This window comes from Salmo salar, chromosome 12, assembly GCF_965601325.2.
Source record: "Salmo salar chromosome 12, fSalSal1, whole genome shotgun sequence".
NCBI lineage: Eukaryota > Metazoa > Chordata > Actinopteri > Salmoniformes > Salmonidae > Salmo > Salmo salar.
In genome coordinates, this window is record NC_138302.1 from 95013772 (window position 1) to 95031271 (window position 17500).

Consider the following 17500-nt stretch of genomic DNA (forward strand, 5'->3'; position numbering starts at 1 on the left):
TCTGACCACAACACTTTCACCCAGTTGTCCTCTGAATCATTCAGATGTTCAATGGCAAACTTCAGACGGGCATGTATATGTGCTTTCTTGAGCAGGGGGACCTTGCGGGCGCTGCAGGATTTCAGTCCTTCACGGCGTAGTGTGTTACCAATTGTTTTCTTGGTGACTATGGTCCCAGCTGCCTTGAGATCATTGACAAGATCCTCCCGTGTAGTTCTGGGCAGATTCCTCACCATTCTCATGATCATTGCAACTCCACGAGGTGAGATCTTGCATGGAGCCCCAGGCCGAGAGATATTGACAGTTCTTTTGTGTTTCTTCCATTTGCGAATAATCGCACCAAATGTTGTCACCTTCTCACCAAGCTGCTTGGCGATGGTCTTGTAGCCCATTCCAGCCTTGTGTAGGTCTACAATCTTGTCCCTGACATCCTTGGAGAGCTCTTTGGTCTTGGCCATGGTGGAGAGTTTGGAATCTGATTGATTGATTGCTTCTGTGGACAGGTGTCTTTTATACAGGTAACAAACTGAGATTAGGAGCACTCTTTTAGACAGCTCGTTACCTGTCTAAAAGACACCTGGGAGCCAGAAATCTTTCTGATTGAGAGGGGGTCAAATACTTATTTCCCTCATTAAAATGCAAATCAATTTATAACATTTTTGACATGCGTTTTTCTGGATTTGTTTGTTGTTATTCTGTCTCTCACTGTTCAAATTAACCTACCATTAAAATTATAGACAGATAAATTCTTTGTCAGTGAGCAAGCGTACAAAATCAGCAGGGGATCAAATACTTTTTCGCTCACTGTATATCTACATAGCCTGGAATATTGCCTTTATCTACACCGCCTGGCATAAAGCCTATATATCTACACAGCCTAGTATATAAACAACAGATGGATACACACTCAGCTTAATTTTGCACTACTTTGGAGGTATTGAGATTGACAGACTTTGTTATGGTGGTGAAGCGTCCCTTTAAGCATTTGAGGACAATGCTTTGATCACAGACCGAGACAGAGAGATGATATTTCAGAGGTTTCAGGGGTTTTCAGATGCTGCAGATTTGACAAGTATGACAGATCTCACTGACACCCTTCAGCTTTGGTGTGTTGACAGTCAGTAGCCCTTCAGCTTTGGTGTGTTGACAGTCAGTAGCCCTTCAGCTTTGGTGTGTTGACAGTCAGTAGCCCTTCAGCTTTGGTGTGTTGACAGTCAGTAGCCCTTCAGCTTTGGTGTGTTGACAGTCAGTAGCCCTTCAGCTTTGGTGTGTTGACAGTAGGTAGCGCTTCAGCTTTGGTGTGTTGACAGTGGTCAGCCCTTCAGCTTTGGTGTGATGACAGTCGCTAGCCCTTCAGCTTTCGTGTGTTAATAGTCAGTAGCCCTTCAGCTTTGGTGTGTTAATTGTCAGTAGTCTTTCAGCTTTAGTGTGTTGACAGTCAGTAGCCCTTCAGCTTGTGTGTTGATAGTCAGTACACCTTCAGCTTGTGTGTTGATAGTCAGTACACCTTCAGTTTGGGTGTGTTGACAGTCGGTCAACCCCCCCCAGCCTAAGGGCTGTAACAGGAGTAATGACACGTTCAAGATGAAACATTATCTGACCTCCGTTTTCTGGGGAATGAAAGTTGAGACAAATACAAGGATGAGAAGCAGGATTGGTCTATCTATGAAAAGATATTCAGCCAATGAAAATTATACTTATTGAAAACCCAATGTCTATTAAGGTCTTTGTCAGGCAGATCCGTCGCTCATGGCTACAGCAAATCCTCTAAAAACCACTCAGATCATTGAATGCCAACCAAGCCAACGCAGACACTTCAAACTGAATAACTTAACTTCAGAAAAAGGTACTCTTCCCAGAGATCTCTCCCTCTCTATCACACCCCCTGTCTCTTCCCAGAGATCTCTCCCTCTCTATCACACCCCCTGTCTCTTCCCAGAGATCTCTCCCTCTCTATCACACCCCCTGTCTCTTCCCAGAGATCTCTCCCTCTCTATCACACCCCCTGTCTCTTCCCAGAGATCTCTCCCTCTCTATCACACCCCCTGTCTCTTCCCAGAGATCTCTCCCTCTCTATCACACCCCGTCTCTTTCTATCTCGCTTTCTGTTTCTCTCTCTCTCTCCCTCTCTATCACACCCCCTGTCTCTTTCTATCTCGCTTTCTGTTTCTCTCTCTCTCTCTCTCTATCACACCCCCTGTCTCTTTCTATCTCGCTTTCTGTTTCTCTCTCTCTCTCCCTCTCTATCACACCCCCTGTCTCTTTCTATCTCGCTTTCTGTTTCTCTCTCTCTCCCTCTCTATCACACCCCGTCTCTTTCTATCTCGCTTTCTGTTTCTCTCTCTCTCTCCCTCTCTATCACACCCCCTGTCTCTTTCTATCTCGCTTTCTGTTTCTCTCTCTCTCCCTCTCTATCACACCCCGTCTCTTTCTATCTCGCTTTCTGTTTCTCTCTCTCTCTCCCTCTCTATCACACCCCCTGTCTCTTTCTATCTCGCTTTCTGTTTCTCTCTCTCTATCACACCCCGTCTCTTTCTATCTCGCTTTCTGTTTCTCTCTCTCTCTCCCTCTCTATCACACCCCCTGTCTCTTTCTATCTCGCTTTCTGTTTCTCTCTCTCTCTCCCTCTCTATCACACCCCGTCTCTTTCTATCTCGCTTTCTGTTTCTCTCTCTCTCTCCCTCTCTATCACACCCCCTGTCTCTTTCTATCTCGCTTTCTGTTTCTCTCTCTCTCTCCCTCTCTATCACACCCCCTGTCTCTTTCTATCTCGCTTTCTGTTTCTCTCTCTCTCTCCCTCTCTATCACACCCCCTGTCTCTTTCTATCTCGCTTTCTGTTTCTCTCTCTCTCTCCCTCTCTATCACACCCCGTCTCTTTCTATCTCGCTTTCTGTTTCTCTCTCTCTCTCCCTCTCTATCACAACCCGTCTCTCTCTCTCTTTGTCTCGCTCTCTCACTCTCTCTCTGTCTCGCTCTCAAAGTCATTCACATTGACTGTAATGGCCGTTCCATTCAGGATCACAGTAAATGACTGGAACGATGTGTGCTGAGAGTCGGGAAGCAAGTTCAGGGAGTGAGTGTTTTAATAAATAAACACAACGTAATACAAAACACGAACAACACACATATGAAACAGAAACAATGACGCCTGGGGAAGGAACCAAAGGCAGTGACATACATAGAGAAGGTAATCAGGGAAGTGATGGATTCCAGGTGAGTCTGATGACGCGCAAGTGCTCATAACGACGGTGACAGGTGTGCGCCATAACGAGCAGCCTGGTGACCTAGAGGCCGGAGTGACGTTACCCCCTCCCCGGCACGTTCAGCTCCAGCCGCAGGACGCCAGCCAAAGGGACGATCCCAGGGATCAGGAGCGGACCGGTCACCCCTACTGATGCACGGGAACCTGTCGCCGGCTGGGGTGCGGGAACCTGTCGTCGGCTGGGGCGCGGGAACCTGACAGACCGGCTGGGGCGCGGGAACCTGACAGACCGGCTGGGGCGCGGGAACCTGTCGTCGGCTGGGGCGCGGGAACCTGTCGCCGGCTGGGGCGCGGGAACCTGTCGTCGGCTGGGGCGCGGGAACCTGTCGCCGGCTGGGGTGCGGGAACCTGTCGTCGGCTGGGGCGCGGGAACCTGTCGCCGGCTGGGGCACGGGAACCTGACAGACCGGCTGGGGCGCGGGAACCTGACAGACCGGCTGGGGCGCGGGAACCTGTCGTCGGCTGGGGCGCGGGAACCTGTCGCCGGCTGGGGCGCGGGAACCTGTCGTCGGCTGGGGCGCGGGAACCTGTCGCCGGCTGGGGCACGGGAACCTGACAGACCGGCTGGGGCGTGGGAACCTGACAGACCGGCTGGGGCGCGGGAACCTGACAGACCGGCTGGGGCGCGGGAACCTGTCGCCGGCTGGGGCGCGAGAACCTGACAGACCGGCTGAGGCAAGGGAGCCTGGCGATCCGGCTGAGGCATGAGAGCCTGACAAACCTTCCTCCACCCGTCCTCCACCCGTCCTCCACCCGTCCTCCACCCGTCCTCTACTCGTCCTCTACCCGTCCTCCACCCATCCCATCCTTCACCCATCCCCCACCCATCCCCTACCCATCCCTCACCCATCCCCCACCCATCCCCTACCGATCCTCTACCCATCCTCTACCCATCCTCTACCCATCCTCCACCCATCCGCCACCCATCCTCCACCCATCCGCCACCCATCCTCCACCCATCCCCCACCCATCCCCTACCCATCCTCTCCCCATCCTCCACCCATCCTCCACCCATCCTCCACCCATCCTCCAACCATCTTCTACCCATCCTCATCCTCTACCCATCCTCTACCCATCCTCCACCCATCCTCCACCCATCCCCTACCCATCCTCCACCCATCCTCCAACCATCCTCTACCCATCCTCCACCCATCCTCCAACCATCCTCCACCCATCCTCCAGCCATCACCTACCCATCCTCCACCCATCCTCCAACCATCCTCTACCCATCCTCCACCCATCCTCCAACCATCCTCTACCCACCCTCCACCCATCCTCCAACCATCCTCTACCCATCCTCCAACCATCCTCTACCCATCCTTCACCCATCCTCCACCCATCCTCCACCCATCCTCCACCCATCCTCTACCCATCCTCTACCCATCCTCCACCCATCCTCCAACCATCCTCCAACCATCCTCTACCCATCCTCCACCCATCCTCCAACCATCCTCTACCCATCCTCCACCCATCCTCCACCCATCCCCTACCCATCCTCCAACCATCCTCCAACCATCCTCTACCCATCCTCCACCCATCCTCCAACCATCCTCTACCCATCCTCCAACCATCCTCTACCCATCCTCCAACCATCCTCTACCCATCCTCCACCCATCCTCTACCCATCTGTCTCTTATTGGTGTCTTTCTATCTCAATAAAGAGAAAATACTCCCAAAATAAACTATTATTGTGAAAATGCAAGTGTGTTAGCACCTGAGCCTGCAAATGGCTAGTGGTGTGAGTGTGTGTATGTCTAGCAAATCAAATCAAATTCTATTCGTCGCAGACACATATTTAGCAGGTATTATTGTGGGTGTAGTGAAATGCTTGTGTTCCTACAGTAGCTCCAACAGTGCAGTAGTATCTAACAGTACACAACAAAACACACACATCTAAAAGTAAAATAATGGAATGAAGAAATATATAAATATTAGGATGAACAATGTCAGGGGCATTGACTAAAATACAGTAGAATAGAATACAGTATATACATATGAGATGAGTAAAGCAGTATGTAAATACTATTAAAGTGACTAGTGTTCCATTATTAAAGTGACCAGTGATTCCAGGTCTATGTAAATAGGGCAGCAGCCTCTAAGGTGCAGGATTGGGTAACCGGGTGGAAGTGGGCGAGTGATGGCTATTTAACAGTCTGATGGCCTTGAGATAGAAACTGTTTTTCAGTCTCTCGGTCCCAGCTTTGATGCACCTATACTGACCTCACCTTCTGGATGGTAGTGGGGTGAACAGGCCGTGGCTCGGGTGATCGAGGTCCTTGATGATCTGGAGAGCCCTGCGGTTGCGGGCAGTGGAGTTGCCGGCGGCGATACAGTCCGACAGGATGCTCTCAATGGTGCATCTGTAGAATTTCTTCACCCTCCTGAGGTTGAAGAGGTGTTGTTGTGCCTTCTTCACCTCATTGTCTGTGTGGGTGGACCATTTCAGATTGTCTGTGATGTGTAAGCAGAGAAACTTGAAGCTTTTCATCATCTCCACTGCTGTCCCGTCGATGTGGATAGGGGAGTGCTCCCTCTGCTGTCTCCTGAAGTCTACGATCAGCTCCTTCATTTTGTTGACATTGAGGGATAGGTTATTTTCATGGCATCAATCACCTCCTCCCTGCAGGCCGTCTCATCATTGTTGGTAATCAGGCCTACTACTGTTGTGTTGTCTGCAAACTTCATGATTGAGTTGGAGGTCTGCGTTGCCACACAGTCATTGGTGAACAGGGAGTACAGGAGGGGTCTGAGCACGCACCCTTGTGGGGCCCCTGTGTTGAGGATCAGTGTAGTGGAGGTGTTGTTTCCTACCTATGTGCATGTTTGAAGGAGTGATCTTAGGTAGGGGTAGAGGGTGTTAGGTGTGCTAGCGAGTGGGGTCTCTGTCAGCCCCAGTGTCAGAGCTGCTTATTGGACATGGGGTCTCTGTCAGCCCCAGTGTCAGGTCTCATGGGGTCTCTGTGTCAGAGCAAACTAGAAGGCTAGGTCCGGAGTAATTTCCAAGCCCCCAGGAAGACATCCCGGGTCAGGCAAGAACTGACTTCAGGCAATGAGTGTGGCAGGACGGGCTCCAGCCCACAATGGCACCAGTAGCCCAGTCAATGGAGGGATTGTGTCGCTGGAGCCAAGAGAATCCCAATACCACAGGAACCTGCAGAGACTCAATCAGCAGGAATTGGATCGTTTCGCTGTGGTTCCCTGACACTCGTATGTTGACAGGGGTGGTCTGGTGGGTGACCCGGGCTATAGAGCGCCCGTCCAGCACTCTAACACCCATGGGAATGGAGAGGGGTTGAGAGGAGATGCCCAGCTCGGATGCCAGGGTAACGTCCATGAGACTCACATCGGCCCCCGAGTCGATGAGTACCTGGAGAGACTTGGACTGGTCGTCCCACAGCAGGGTGGCATGGAGAGGGGGACATCAGCGTAATAATGTATGCTATTTTCGAGCGGTCCGAGGGGAACGAAGAAGGCTGCAGCTAGACAACGAGGGAGCACTGGGAGAGAAAGGCCCGGCAGGTTCTGGAATCTCCATCGTAGCGCTCCGGGGGAGGTAAGCGGGTTTCCTGGGAAACCGGGGTGATGGTGCTGCTACCAGCCGGGTTACTGAGGGGCTGGGAGGTTACCGTCGTGGTAGCCTGCTTAGTAGGCAACCCACATAATTGCTCCCACAAAGCGTCCAATGCTAGGTCGTCACGTTCGGCCACATCCTGCAACCCTTCCATCAGACCATGAAGCACCTCCTTGTGTCTTCCCATGGTGGCTCCTTGGGAGGAGATGGCGTTGCGGAGCTGGTCCAAGTCTGCTGGGTCAGTCATGGCCAGTTCGTACTACCAGGAATCAAGGTAAGACCCAAGTGCAGACTGTGAAGTAACAATGTTTATTGTAACCACAGGGGCAGGCAAACGACAGGTCAGGTCAGGCAGAGGTCGGTAATCCAGAGGTGGAGCAAAGGTACAGGACAGCAGGCAGGCTCAGGGTCAGAGACAGGCAGTGGTCAGGAGGGCGGGTACAGGGTCAGGACAGGCAAAGGTCAAAAACCAGAAGGATGAGAAAAAGAGAGACTGGGGAAAAGCAGGAGCTGAGGTAAAACGCTGGTGTGCTTGAACAAACAAGATGAGCTGGCAACAGACAGACACAGGTATAAATACACAGGGGATAATGGGGAAGATGGGCGACACCTGGAGGAGGGTGGAGACCAGCACAAGGACAGGTGAAACAGATCAGGGTGTGACCTGTTGACACAAGAAAAGGGCACTCAGTGAAGAACAAACACCATTAAGAAATACAACCCATATTTATGTTTTTTTATTTTCAATTTTTTATTTTGAACTATTTGCACATCGTTACAACACTGTATATAGACATAATATGACATTTGAAATGTCTTTATTCTTTTGGAACTTCTGTGAGTGTAATGTATACAGTTCATTTTTTATTGCGTATTTCACGTTTGTTTATCTCATGCCAATAAAACCCTTTCTCAATTCAGAGAGAGAGGGAGAGAGAGAGAGAGAAAGGCAAAGGGAATGGGAATGGGGGAGAGCGGGGGGTGGAGAGAGGCTAGAAGACTGATAGAGGGAGATAATTAATTAATAAAGGAATTTACTATTAATACCAGGGTCATAGAGTTAATATCCCTCCATCCCTCTCTCCTCACTGAAAGGTTAATGTGTATATTTTACTTTCATTGAGAGTTTTATCTCTTGGGTTTTTATGTATTCTTTCTGGCTGTCACGCTTGTGTGTAGGAACGGACCAAGGCACAGTGTGAGTATCGTTCCACATCTTTTATTTGAATGTGAAACTTTGCAAGACAAACAATAAACTATAAACAAAACACAAACCGTGACGACAGAGGTGCAACATGCACTAACTCAAAAATAATCTCCCACAAACACAAGTGGGAAAAAACAACTACTTAAATATGATCCCCAATTAAAGACAACGATGACCAGCTGCCTCTAATTGGGAATCATACAAAACCCCAACATAGAAAAAAGAAACTAGAACCCAACATAGAAAAAAGAAACTAGATAAAACCCCCCAGTCACGCCCTGACCTACTCTACCATAGAAAATAAGAGCACTCTATGGACAGGACGTGACTGTACGCCCCCCCCCCCCCAAAGGTGCGGACTCTGACCGCAAAACCTGAAACCAAAAGGGAGGGTTAGGGGGGGGTGTCTAGTGTTGATGGCGGCTCTGGTGCAGGACGAAGAACCTTCTCATCCTGTGGATCCGCCAACATTGGAGGCGGCTCTCTTTCGGGGTTCGTCGCCGAAAGCTCCAGATCGTGGATCGTCACCGGAGGACCCGGACCGTGGATCGTCGCCAGAAGCTCCTGACCGCGGATTGTCGCCGGAGGCTCCGGACCGCGGAATGCCGCCGGAGGCTCCGGACCGCAGACCGCCGCCGGAGACTCCGGACCGCAGACCGCCGCCGGAGACTCCGGACCGCAGACCGCCGCCGGAGACTCCGGACCGCAGACCGCCGCCGGAGACTCCGGACCGCAGACCGCCGCCGGAGACTCCGGACCGCAGACCGCCGCCGGAGACTCCGGACCGCAGACCGCCGCCGGAGACTCCGGACCGCAGACCGCCGCCGGAGACTCCGGACCGCAGACCGCCGCCGGAGACTCAGGACCGCAGACCGCCGCCGGAGACTCCGGACCGCAGACCGCCGCCGGAGACTCCGGACCGCAGACCGCCGCCGGAGACTCCGGACCGCAGACCGCCGCCGGAGACTCCGGACCGCAGACCACCGCCGGAGACTCCGGACCGCAGACCGCCGCCGGAGACTCAGGACCGCAGACCGTCGCCGGAGGCTCCAGACTGGGAACCGTCGCCGCATGCTCCGGACTGGGAACCGTCGCCGCATGCTCCGTGTCATGGATCATCACTGGAGGCTCCAGGCCATGGATCATCACTGGAGGCTTCATGCCATGGATTATCACTGGAGGCTCCGGGCCATGGATTATCACTGGAGGCTTTGTGCCATGGATCATCACTGGAGGCTTCGTGCCATGGATCATCACTACAGGCTCCGGGCCATGGATCATCACTGGAGGCTCTGGGCCATGGATTATCACTGGAGGCTTCGTGCCATGGATTATCACTGGAGGCTTCGTGCCATGGATTATCATTGGAGGCTTCGTGCCATGGATTATCACTGGACTCTCCGGGCCATGGATAATCACTGGAGGCTTCGTGCCATGGATCATCATTACAGGCTCCGGGCCATGGATCATCACTGGAGGCTTTGTGCCATGGATCATCACTGGAGGCTTCGGACCATGGATCATTACTGGATGCTGGGTGCGTGGAGCAGGCACAACACGTCCTGGTTGGATACCCACTTTAGCTCGGTAAGTGTGGAGAGCTGGCACAGGACGCACTGGGTTGTGACGGCGCACTGGAGGCATAGTGCATAGAGCCGGCGCAGGATACCCTGGGCCGTGGAGGCGGACTGGAGGTCTGGAGCATAAAGCTGGCACAACGCGTCCTGGCTGAATGCCCACTCTAGCATGGTAAATGCAGAGCGCAGGCACTGAGCTCTCCGGGCCTCTCGGGCTTCCGTCGCTCTCCGGGCCTCTCGGGCTTCCGTCGTTGCTGTGACTCCCGATCTCATCGCCGTTCCTCCCTCTCTGCTTCCACTTGTTCCCATGGGAGGCGATCCCATCCGGCCTGGATCTCCTCCCACGTCCAGGATCCTTTGCCGTCCAGGATGTCCTCCCATGTCCATTCCTCCTGGCCACACTGCTTGGTCCTCTGGTGGTGGGAGATTCTGTCACGCTTGTGTGTAGGAACGGACCAAGGCGCAGTGTGAGTAACGTTCCACATCTTTTATTTGCATGTGAAACTTTGCAAGACAAACAATAAACTATAAACAAAATACAAACCGTGACAACAGAGGTGCAACATGCACTAACTCAAAATTAATCTCCCACAAACACAAGTGGGAAAAAACAACTACTTAAATATGATCCCCAATTAGAGACAACGATGACCAGCTGCCTCAAATTGGGAATCATACAAAAACCCCAACATAGAAAAAAGAAACTAGAACCCAACATAGAAAAAAGAAACTAGATAAAACCCCCAGTCACGCCCTGACCTACTCTACCATAGAAAATAAGAGCACTCTATGGTCAGGACGTGACACTGGCGTTCAATCTCTCTCTCAAAAATTAGCGGCGCGGCTAAAGAGCATTTTATCCCGAGAAATTGGATTAGGATTCTGTTTCTCTAAAATGCTCCAGCAGTCTAATTGGATTAGGATTCTGTTTCTCTAAAGTGCTCCAGCAGTCTATTGGATTAGGATTCTGTTTCTCTAAATGCTCCAGCAGTCTAATTGGATTAGGATTCTGTTTCTCTAAAATGCTCCAGCAGTCTAATTGGATTAGGATTCTGTTTCTCTAAAATGCTCCAGCAGTCTAATTGGATTAGGATTCTGTTTCTCTAAAATGCTCCAGCAGTCTAATTGGATTAGGATTCTGTTTCTCTAAAATGCTCCAGCAGTCTAATTGGATTCGGATTCTGTTTCTCTAAAATGCTCCAGCAGTCTAATTGCTTGTTATCCACCCCTGGACCCCCCTTCTCCCCCCTCTCCCCCCTCTCCCCCTTCACCTAGTATGTGTCTGTCTGTCTGTCTGTCTGTCTGTCTGTCTGTCTGTCTGTCTGTCTGTCTGTCTGTCTGTCTGTCTGTCTGTCTGTCTGTCTGTCTGTCTGTCTGTCTGTGTGTGCGTGCGTGTGTGTGTGTCTAAAAGATCTTGAGTGTTCTGTGTGTATCTTAATGTGTAGGTAGTGGAGTTTGACTTGTTGTAACATTCACTCTCCATCCCCAATTCAGGACCCAAATAAATTTCACTGTGGCCATTGATTTCACCGCATCTAATGGTGAGTGATTATAAAGACTGTGTACATGTGAGGGCCAGAATGAATGGTGATGCTCTTAGGGAGGGAGGGAGGGAGGGAGAGAGAGAGAGAGAGGGAGAGAGAGAGAGAGAGAGAGAGAGAGAGAGAGGGAGGGATACACACACTCAAAACCTGTGAGAGTTTCCTTCTGGCCCATGGTCAATACCACCATGCTGTGCCCCCAAATGGCACAGTGTCAGAGCCCAAATGGCGCCCCATTCCCCTATGGGCTCTGGTCAAAAGTAGTTCACTATAAAGGGAATATGGTGCCGTTTGGAATGCAGAACCAAGATGGCAGACATCAGGACTTCCCACAGGCTAAAAGCCCACACTTAATTCGAATCACTCCACTTAATGTAGTTAGTTTATTCTTTGAGGCTCTAGAAGTGTATTTCCGTTTCCTACCCTTCCATTGTGTGATGGGGTTGGTGAGAGCAGGCAGTAGTTCATCTCTGAGGGGTTGAAGAGAAGAAGAGTTCTGAATTGTTGTTATTTTGAGCTGCATTATGGTTAGGGGTTAAGGTTGAACTGGGATGTGGACATGAAGTTATGGTTAGTTGAATCTAAATTCCAGACCCCTTCCTCACCAATGGACAACGTGATCATATATTGACCTCTGCCCTTTGCGCCCGTCTAGGTAACCCGTCCCAGTCCACCTCTCTCCACTACATGAACCCGTATCAGATGAATGCATACGCCATGGCCCTGAAGGCTGTAGGGGAGATCATCCAGGACTATGACAGTGATAAGATGTTCCCTGCTCTGGGGTTTGGAGCCAAGCTGCCTCCTGATGGACAGGTCTCACACGAGTTCCCTCTGGTGAGTCAAACACAGAGCTCTTTCTGGTCACTTGGCACTGAACTGAAATGGACTGGACTGGACTGAAATGGACTGAACTGAACTAAACTGGACTGAACTGAAATAGACTGAACTGGGCTGGATTTAACTGAAATGGACTGAACTGAACTGGACTGAACTGGACTGAACTTAAATGGACTGAACTCAACTGAAATGGACTGAACTGAACTGGACTAAAATGGACTGAACTGAACTGGACTGAAATGGACTGAATTGAAATGGACTGAACTGAACTGGACTAAAATGGACTGAACTGAAATGGACTGAACTGGACTGAACAGGAGTGGACTGACCTTAATTCTATCTCAAGGCCATCAGACTGTTAAACAGCCATCACTAACACAGAGAGGCGGCTGCCTACATAGACTTGATATCACTGGCCACTTTAATAAATGGATCACTAGTCACTTTAAATAATGCCCCTTTAATAATGTTTACATATCCTACATTACTCATCTCACATGTATATACTGTATTTTATACCATCTATTGAATCTTGCCTATATCGCTCATCCATATATTTTTATGTACATATTCTTATTCCATCCCTTTAGAATTGTGTGTATTAGGTAGTTGTTGTGAAATTGTTCAATTACTTGTTAGATATTACTGCACTGTCGGAACTAGAAGCACAAGCATTCTGCTACACTTGCATTAACATCTGCTAACCATGTGTATGTGAACAATAACATTTGATTTGATTTGATCTTTACTTACCACATTCAGCTAATGATGTCCACTCCAGAAAGAAGATATTGATTGACTAAATACAAGATATTTGACCATGTTGATTGATTCTCCTCTCTAGAACGACAACATAGAGAATGCCTACTGTACTGGTGTAGATTAGGGATGGGCAACTTTTTTTTTTTTTTTTTTTTTAAATGTAGGAACTCAGTTGGGGTCTCAACTTACTGTTAAGAGTTAAAATACACAAGGTGCCATTTCAAACTGTGCTTGTGTATCAGTAGTTTCTCTCTTGATATGTCAGTCACTGATAGTCCCTCAATTAGCTCATGTCAGCTAACATGTTTTATATTGTTAAGTTAGTCTAGCTATCATAACCTGTAGTAAAGCATGGTATAATTACCTTCACTCTCACTCAGATATCATATTAAAAACTGCAAACATTTCTCCCCAGTCTGTGACAAAATGTGTAGAATTCAGTGGAGGCTCCTCGGAGGAGGAGCTAGCTCGGCTAGCTAGCACTGCAGTGCATAACATGTGGTGATTAGTTGACTCAAAGAGAGAGAAAGACAATAGTTTAACAGTTTTGAACAAATTAATTTCTTCAAAAATGAAGGAGAAGCGAGAGCGAGATAGAGAGATACTTATACTGAACAAAAAGATAAACGCGACATGCAACAATTTTAAAGATTTCACTGAGTTTGTATTTGTATTTATTAAGGATCCCCATTAGCTGTTGCCAAGGCAGCAGCTACTCTTCCTGGGGTTTATTATGGATCCCCATTAGTTCCTGCCAAGGCAGCAGCTACTCCTCCTGGGGTTTATTATGGATCCCCATTAGTTCCTGCCAAGGCAGCAGCTACTCCTCCTGGGGTTTATTATGGATCCCCATTAGTTCCTGCCAAGGCAGCAGCTACTCTTCCTGGGGTTTATTATGGATCCCCATTAGTTCCTGCCAAGGCAGCAGCTACTCTTCCTGGGGTTTATTATGGATCCCCATTAGTTCCTGCCAAGGCAGCAGCTACTCTTCCTGGGGTTTATTATGGATCCCCATTAGTTCCTACCAAGGCAGCAGCTACTCTTCCTGGGGTTTATTATGGATCCCCATTAGTTCCTGCCAAGGCAGCAGCTACTCTTCCTGGGGTTTATTATGGAGCCCCATTAGTTCCTGCCAAGGCAGCGGCTACTCTTCCTGGGGTTTATTATGGATCCCCATTAGTTCCTGCCAAGGCAGCAGCTACTCTTCCTGGGGTTTATTATGGATCCCCATTAGTTCCTGCCAAGGCAGCGGCTACTCTTCCTGGGGTTTATTATGGAGCCCCATTAGTTCCTGCCAAGGCAGCGGCTACTCTTCCTGGGGTTTATTATGGATCCCCATTAGTTCCTGCCAAGGCAGCGGCTACTCTTCCTGGGGTTTATTATGGAGCCCCATTAGTTCCTGCCAAGGCAGCGGCTACTCTTCCTGGGGTTTATTATGGAGCCCCATTAGTTCCTGCCAAGGCAGCAGCTACTCTTCCTGGCGTTTATTATGGATCCCCATTAGTTCCTGCCAAGGCAGCAGCTACTCTTCCTGGGGTTTATTATGGATCCCCATTAGTTCCTGTCAAGGCAGCAGCTACTCTTCCTGGGGTTTATTATGGATCCCCATTAGTTCCTGCCAAGGCAGCAGCTACTCTTCCTGGGGTTTATTATGGATCCCCATTAGTTCCTACCAAGGCAGCAGCTACTCTTCCTGGGGTTTATTATGGATCCCCATTAGTTCCTGCCAAGGCAGCAGCTACTCTTCCTGGGGTTTATTATGGATCCCCATTAGTTCCTGCCAAGGCAGCAGCTACTCTTCCTGGGGTTTATTATGGATCCCCATTAGTTCCTACCAAGGCAGCAGCTACTCTTCCTGGGGTCCAAAAACATCAAGGCACTTACATCACACATAAAACAAAAGATAAAACAGTACATCATATAACATTATTACACCGCTACACATCTACAGTACAAAATGTATAATACCACCATACAACATTATTTCAATGTACGTGTGTTTAGAGTGCTAGCGTTTGTGTGTGTATACGTGTCTGTACCTGTCTGTGTGTCTCGTCACAGTACCTGCTGTTCCATAAGGTGTATTTGTATCTGTTTTTTTCAATCTGATTTTACTGCTGCATCAGTTACCTGATGTGGAATAGAGTTCCATGTAGTTATGGCTCTATGTAGTACTGTGCACCTCCCATAGACTGTTCTGGACTAGAAATGTAGCATCCTGCATAAAACAATCATTTAAAGAGAAAATACGATGTCTGTGTCTGAATGTCTATCAGGATAGCCTGTTACTGTAACAACAGAACAAACAGAAAATACTGTCAGCTTGAGACCTAAATATCCCTGGATAAGCACTCACAATAATGTTAGTATTTACTAAATACAGTCATATAAGGCCACCAAGTTACTGAATCAATAGGAAAAGTTGCATTTCCCCTCAGACATGATCTTGTGGATGTCGGGTGAGATGGGTTTGATTTTTCACATAAGTCAATCGAGGCAGTCCTCATGTGAAAGCCAGTTCCTGTCGTCGTTTGTCAATTTTGAGTTTATAAAGGAAAATCAGGACTTGCAGGTGTAAGTCGATCCAAACATTGTTAGCACATAAAATGCAATTTTCTTTATCGGGCTGTATTCCTCTGAGCATGCCACCCAACACGCATACAAGGATTCGGCACTCCTGAACGAATCCATGATTTGGCTCGATGTCTGGAATTCAATCAGCTCAGTTTGAATTGCGGCCTCATACAGCTAGAGTTTTCAGTGTGCTGAAGTCCAAACCACTCAGGCTTCCTAGTAAAGGCCTTAAATTTTTCCACCATATCCACAACTGTTTTCCTTCCTTGTAACTGCAGATTTAACCCGTTTAAGTGACAGAATTTGTCGGCCCAAAAAGCTGTGTGTAGCTTGCAGTTAGCTCTTCAATGTTTCTGCGTCGGGCCTCTGGGGCGGGAAGGCCACTTTGAAAGTTCCATGCTCAGATTCATAATGATGTCTGAGATTGAATTCTTTGTAAACAATGACCTTTTCATTGCAAATAAGACACACTGGCTTGGCATTGGGAAAAGATGGTAAGATGAACGCATATCTCTCTGTATATTCTTCCCTGAAACTTCGATTTTCATTATCCACCTTTCTTTTGATACTTTTTGAGAGCAGATTTTCTCTTGCTATCAAGCAAATTGTTCTGAATGAATGTTGACGTTAAAGTAGCGTAGTCTACAGTAGGCTACGTAGACCTGTTTTTCCCCACCAATCAACGCACAGAGAAATAGACAAAATAATATTTGAATATAGACATTTGTGATTTGATTAGCGTAATCAGTTCGCAATTATTATGTTATTGTCGCTGAATGTATTATGTACTAATCGGATTTGTTAAACATGTTGCTCAATTTGTAGTGTGGACCCATTAATTGTGCTAATATTATATAGTAATTATGTTCTGGCCCGCCGACTACTAGCTCAGAAAAAAATTGTACCGAGGCCAAACCTAGTTGATGAACCCTGCTCTAAAACATAATTTTGTACTCTCTTCTGTCAAGAGGGTGGCTGTTAAAATGTCACTTAGAGCCCCCTACAGGCTAGGGCCGGCTCAGACTGCATGTGTGGGCATGGATGTGAGGCCCCCACCTCCTTCCCTATTATAAATCAACTCCACTGTTGATTGTTTCTCCTCTCCAGAACGGTAACATGGAGAACCCTTACTGTAATGGTATAGACGGCATCCTGGAGGCCTACCACGAGAGTCTGAAGACTGTTCAGCTCTACGGACCAACCAACTTCGCCCCTGTAGTCAACCATGTGGCCAGGTAACGTCACACACACACACACACACACACACACACACACACACACACACACACACACACACACACACACACACACACACACACACACACACACACACACACACACACACACACACACACACACACACACACACACACACACACACACACACAGAGGTTAGGTGGGGTTAGGTAAGTGAGGAAGGATAAGATAGACAGGGAAGTAGGAAAGCATGTGTGATGACTAGTAAAACAGAGAGGAAGGAGTCCAATGAGATAAAACAGTTCTGAATATACGATCTCAGTCACACTCCTCCAGTCACAGTCTCAGTCACACTCCTCCAGTCACAGTCCCAGTCACACTCCTCCAGTCCCAGTCACACTCCTCCAGTCACAGTCCTCCAGTCACACTCCTCCAGTCACAGTCCCAGTCACACTCCTCCAGTCACAGTCCCAGTCACACTCCTCCAGTCACAGTCCCAGTCACACTCCTCCAGTCACAGTCCCAGTCACACTCCTCCAGTCACACTCCTCCAGTCACACTCCTCCAGTCACAGTCCCAGTCACACTCCTCCAGTCACAGTCCCAGTCACACTCCTCCAGTCACAGTCCCAGTCACACTCCTCCAGTCACACTCCTCCAGTCACACTCCTCCAGTCCCAGTCCCAGTCACACTCCTCCAGTCACAGTCCCAGTCACACTCCTCCAGTCACAGTCCCAGTCACACTCCTCCAGTCACAGTCCCAGTCACACTCCTCCAGTCACACTCCTCCAGTCACACTCCTCCAGTCACAGTCCCAGTCACACTCCTCCAGTCACAGTCCCAGTCACACTCCTCCAGTCACAGTCCCAGTCACACTCCTCCAGTCACACTCCTCCAGTCACACTCCTCCAGTCACAGTCCCAGTCACACTCCTCCAGTCACAGTCCCAGTCACACTCCTCCAGTCAC

General features: G+C 49.1%; 1 protein-coding gene across 2 annotated transcripts in view; it reads left to right on the forward strand.

Moving 5' to 3' along the window:
* LOC106566113 (copine-5) overlaps positions 1–17500 on the forward strand; it is a 289627-nt gene that overhangs the window by 239553 nt on the left and 32574 nt on the right. For both annotated transcript variants that reach the window (XM_082959486.1, XM_082959487.1), the window contains 3 exons: positions 11113–11159; positions 11815–11996; positions 16443–16570. In XM_082959486.1, coding sequence (XP_082815612.1) covers positions 11113–11159; positions 11815–11996; positions 16443–16570 — 357 coding nt within the window. The remainder of the gene's footprint in view (positions 1–11112; positions 11160–11814; positions 11997–16442; positions 16571–17500) is intronic.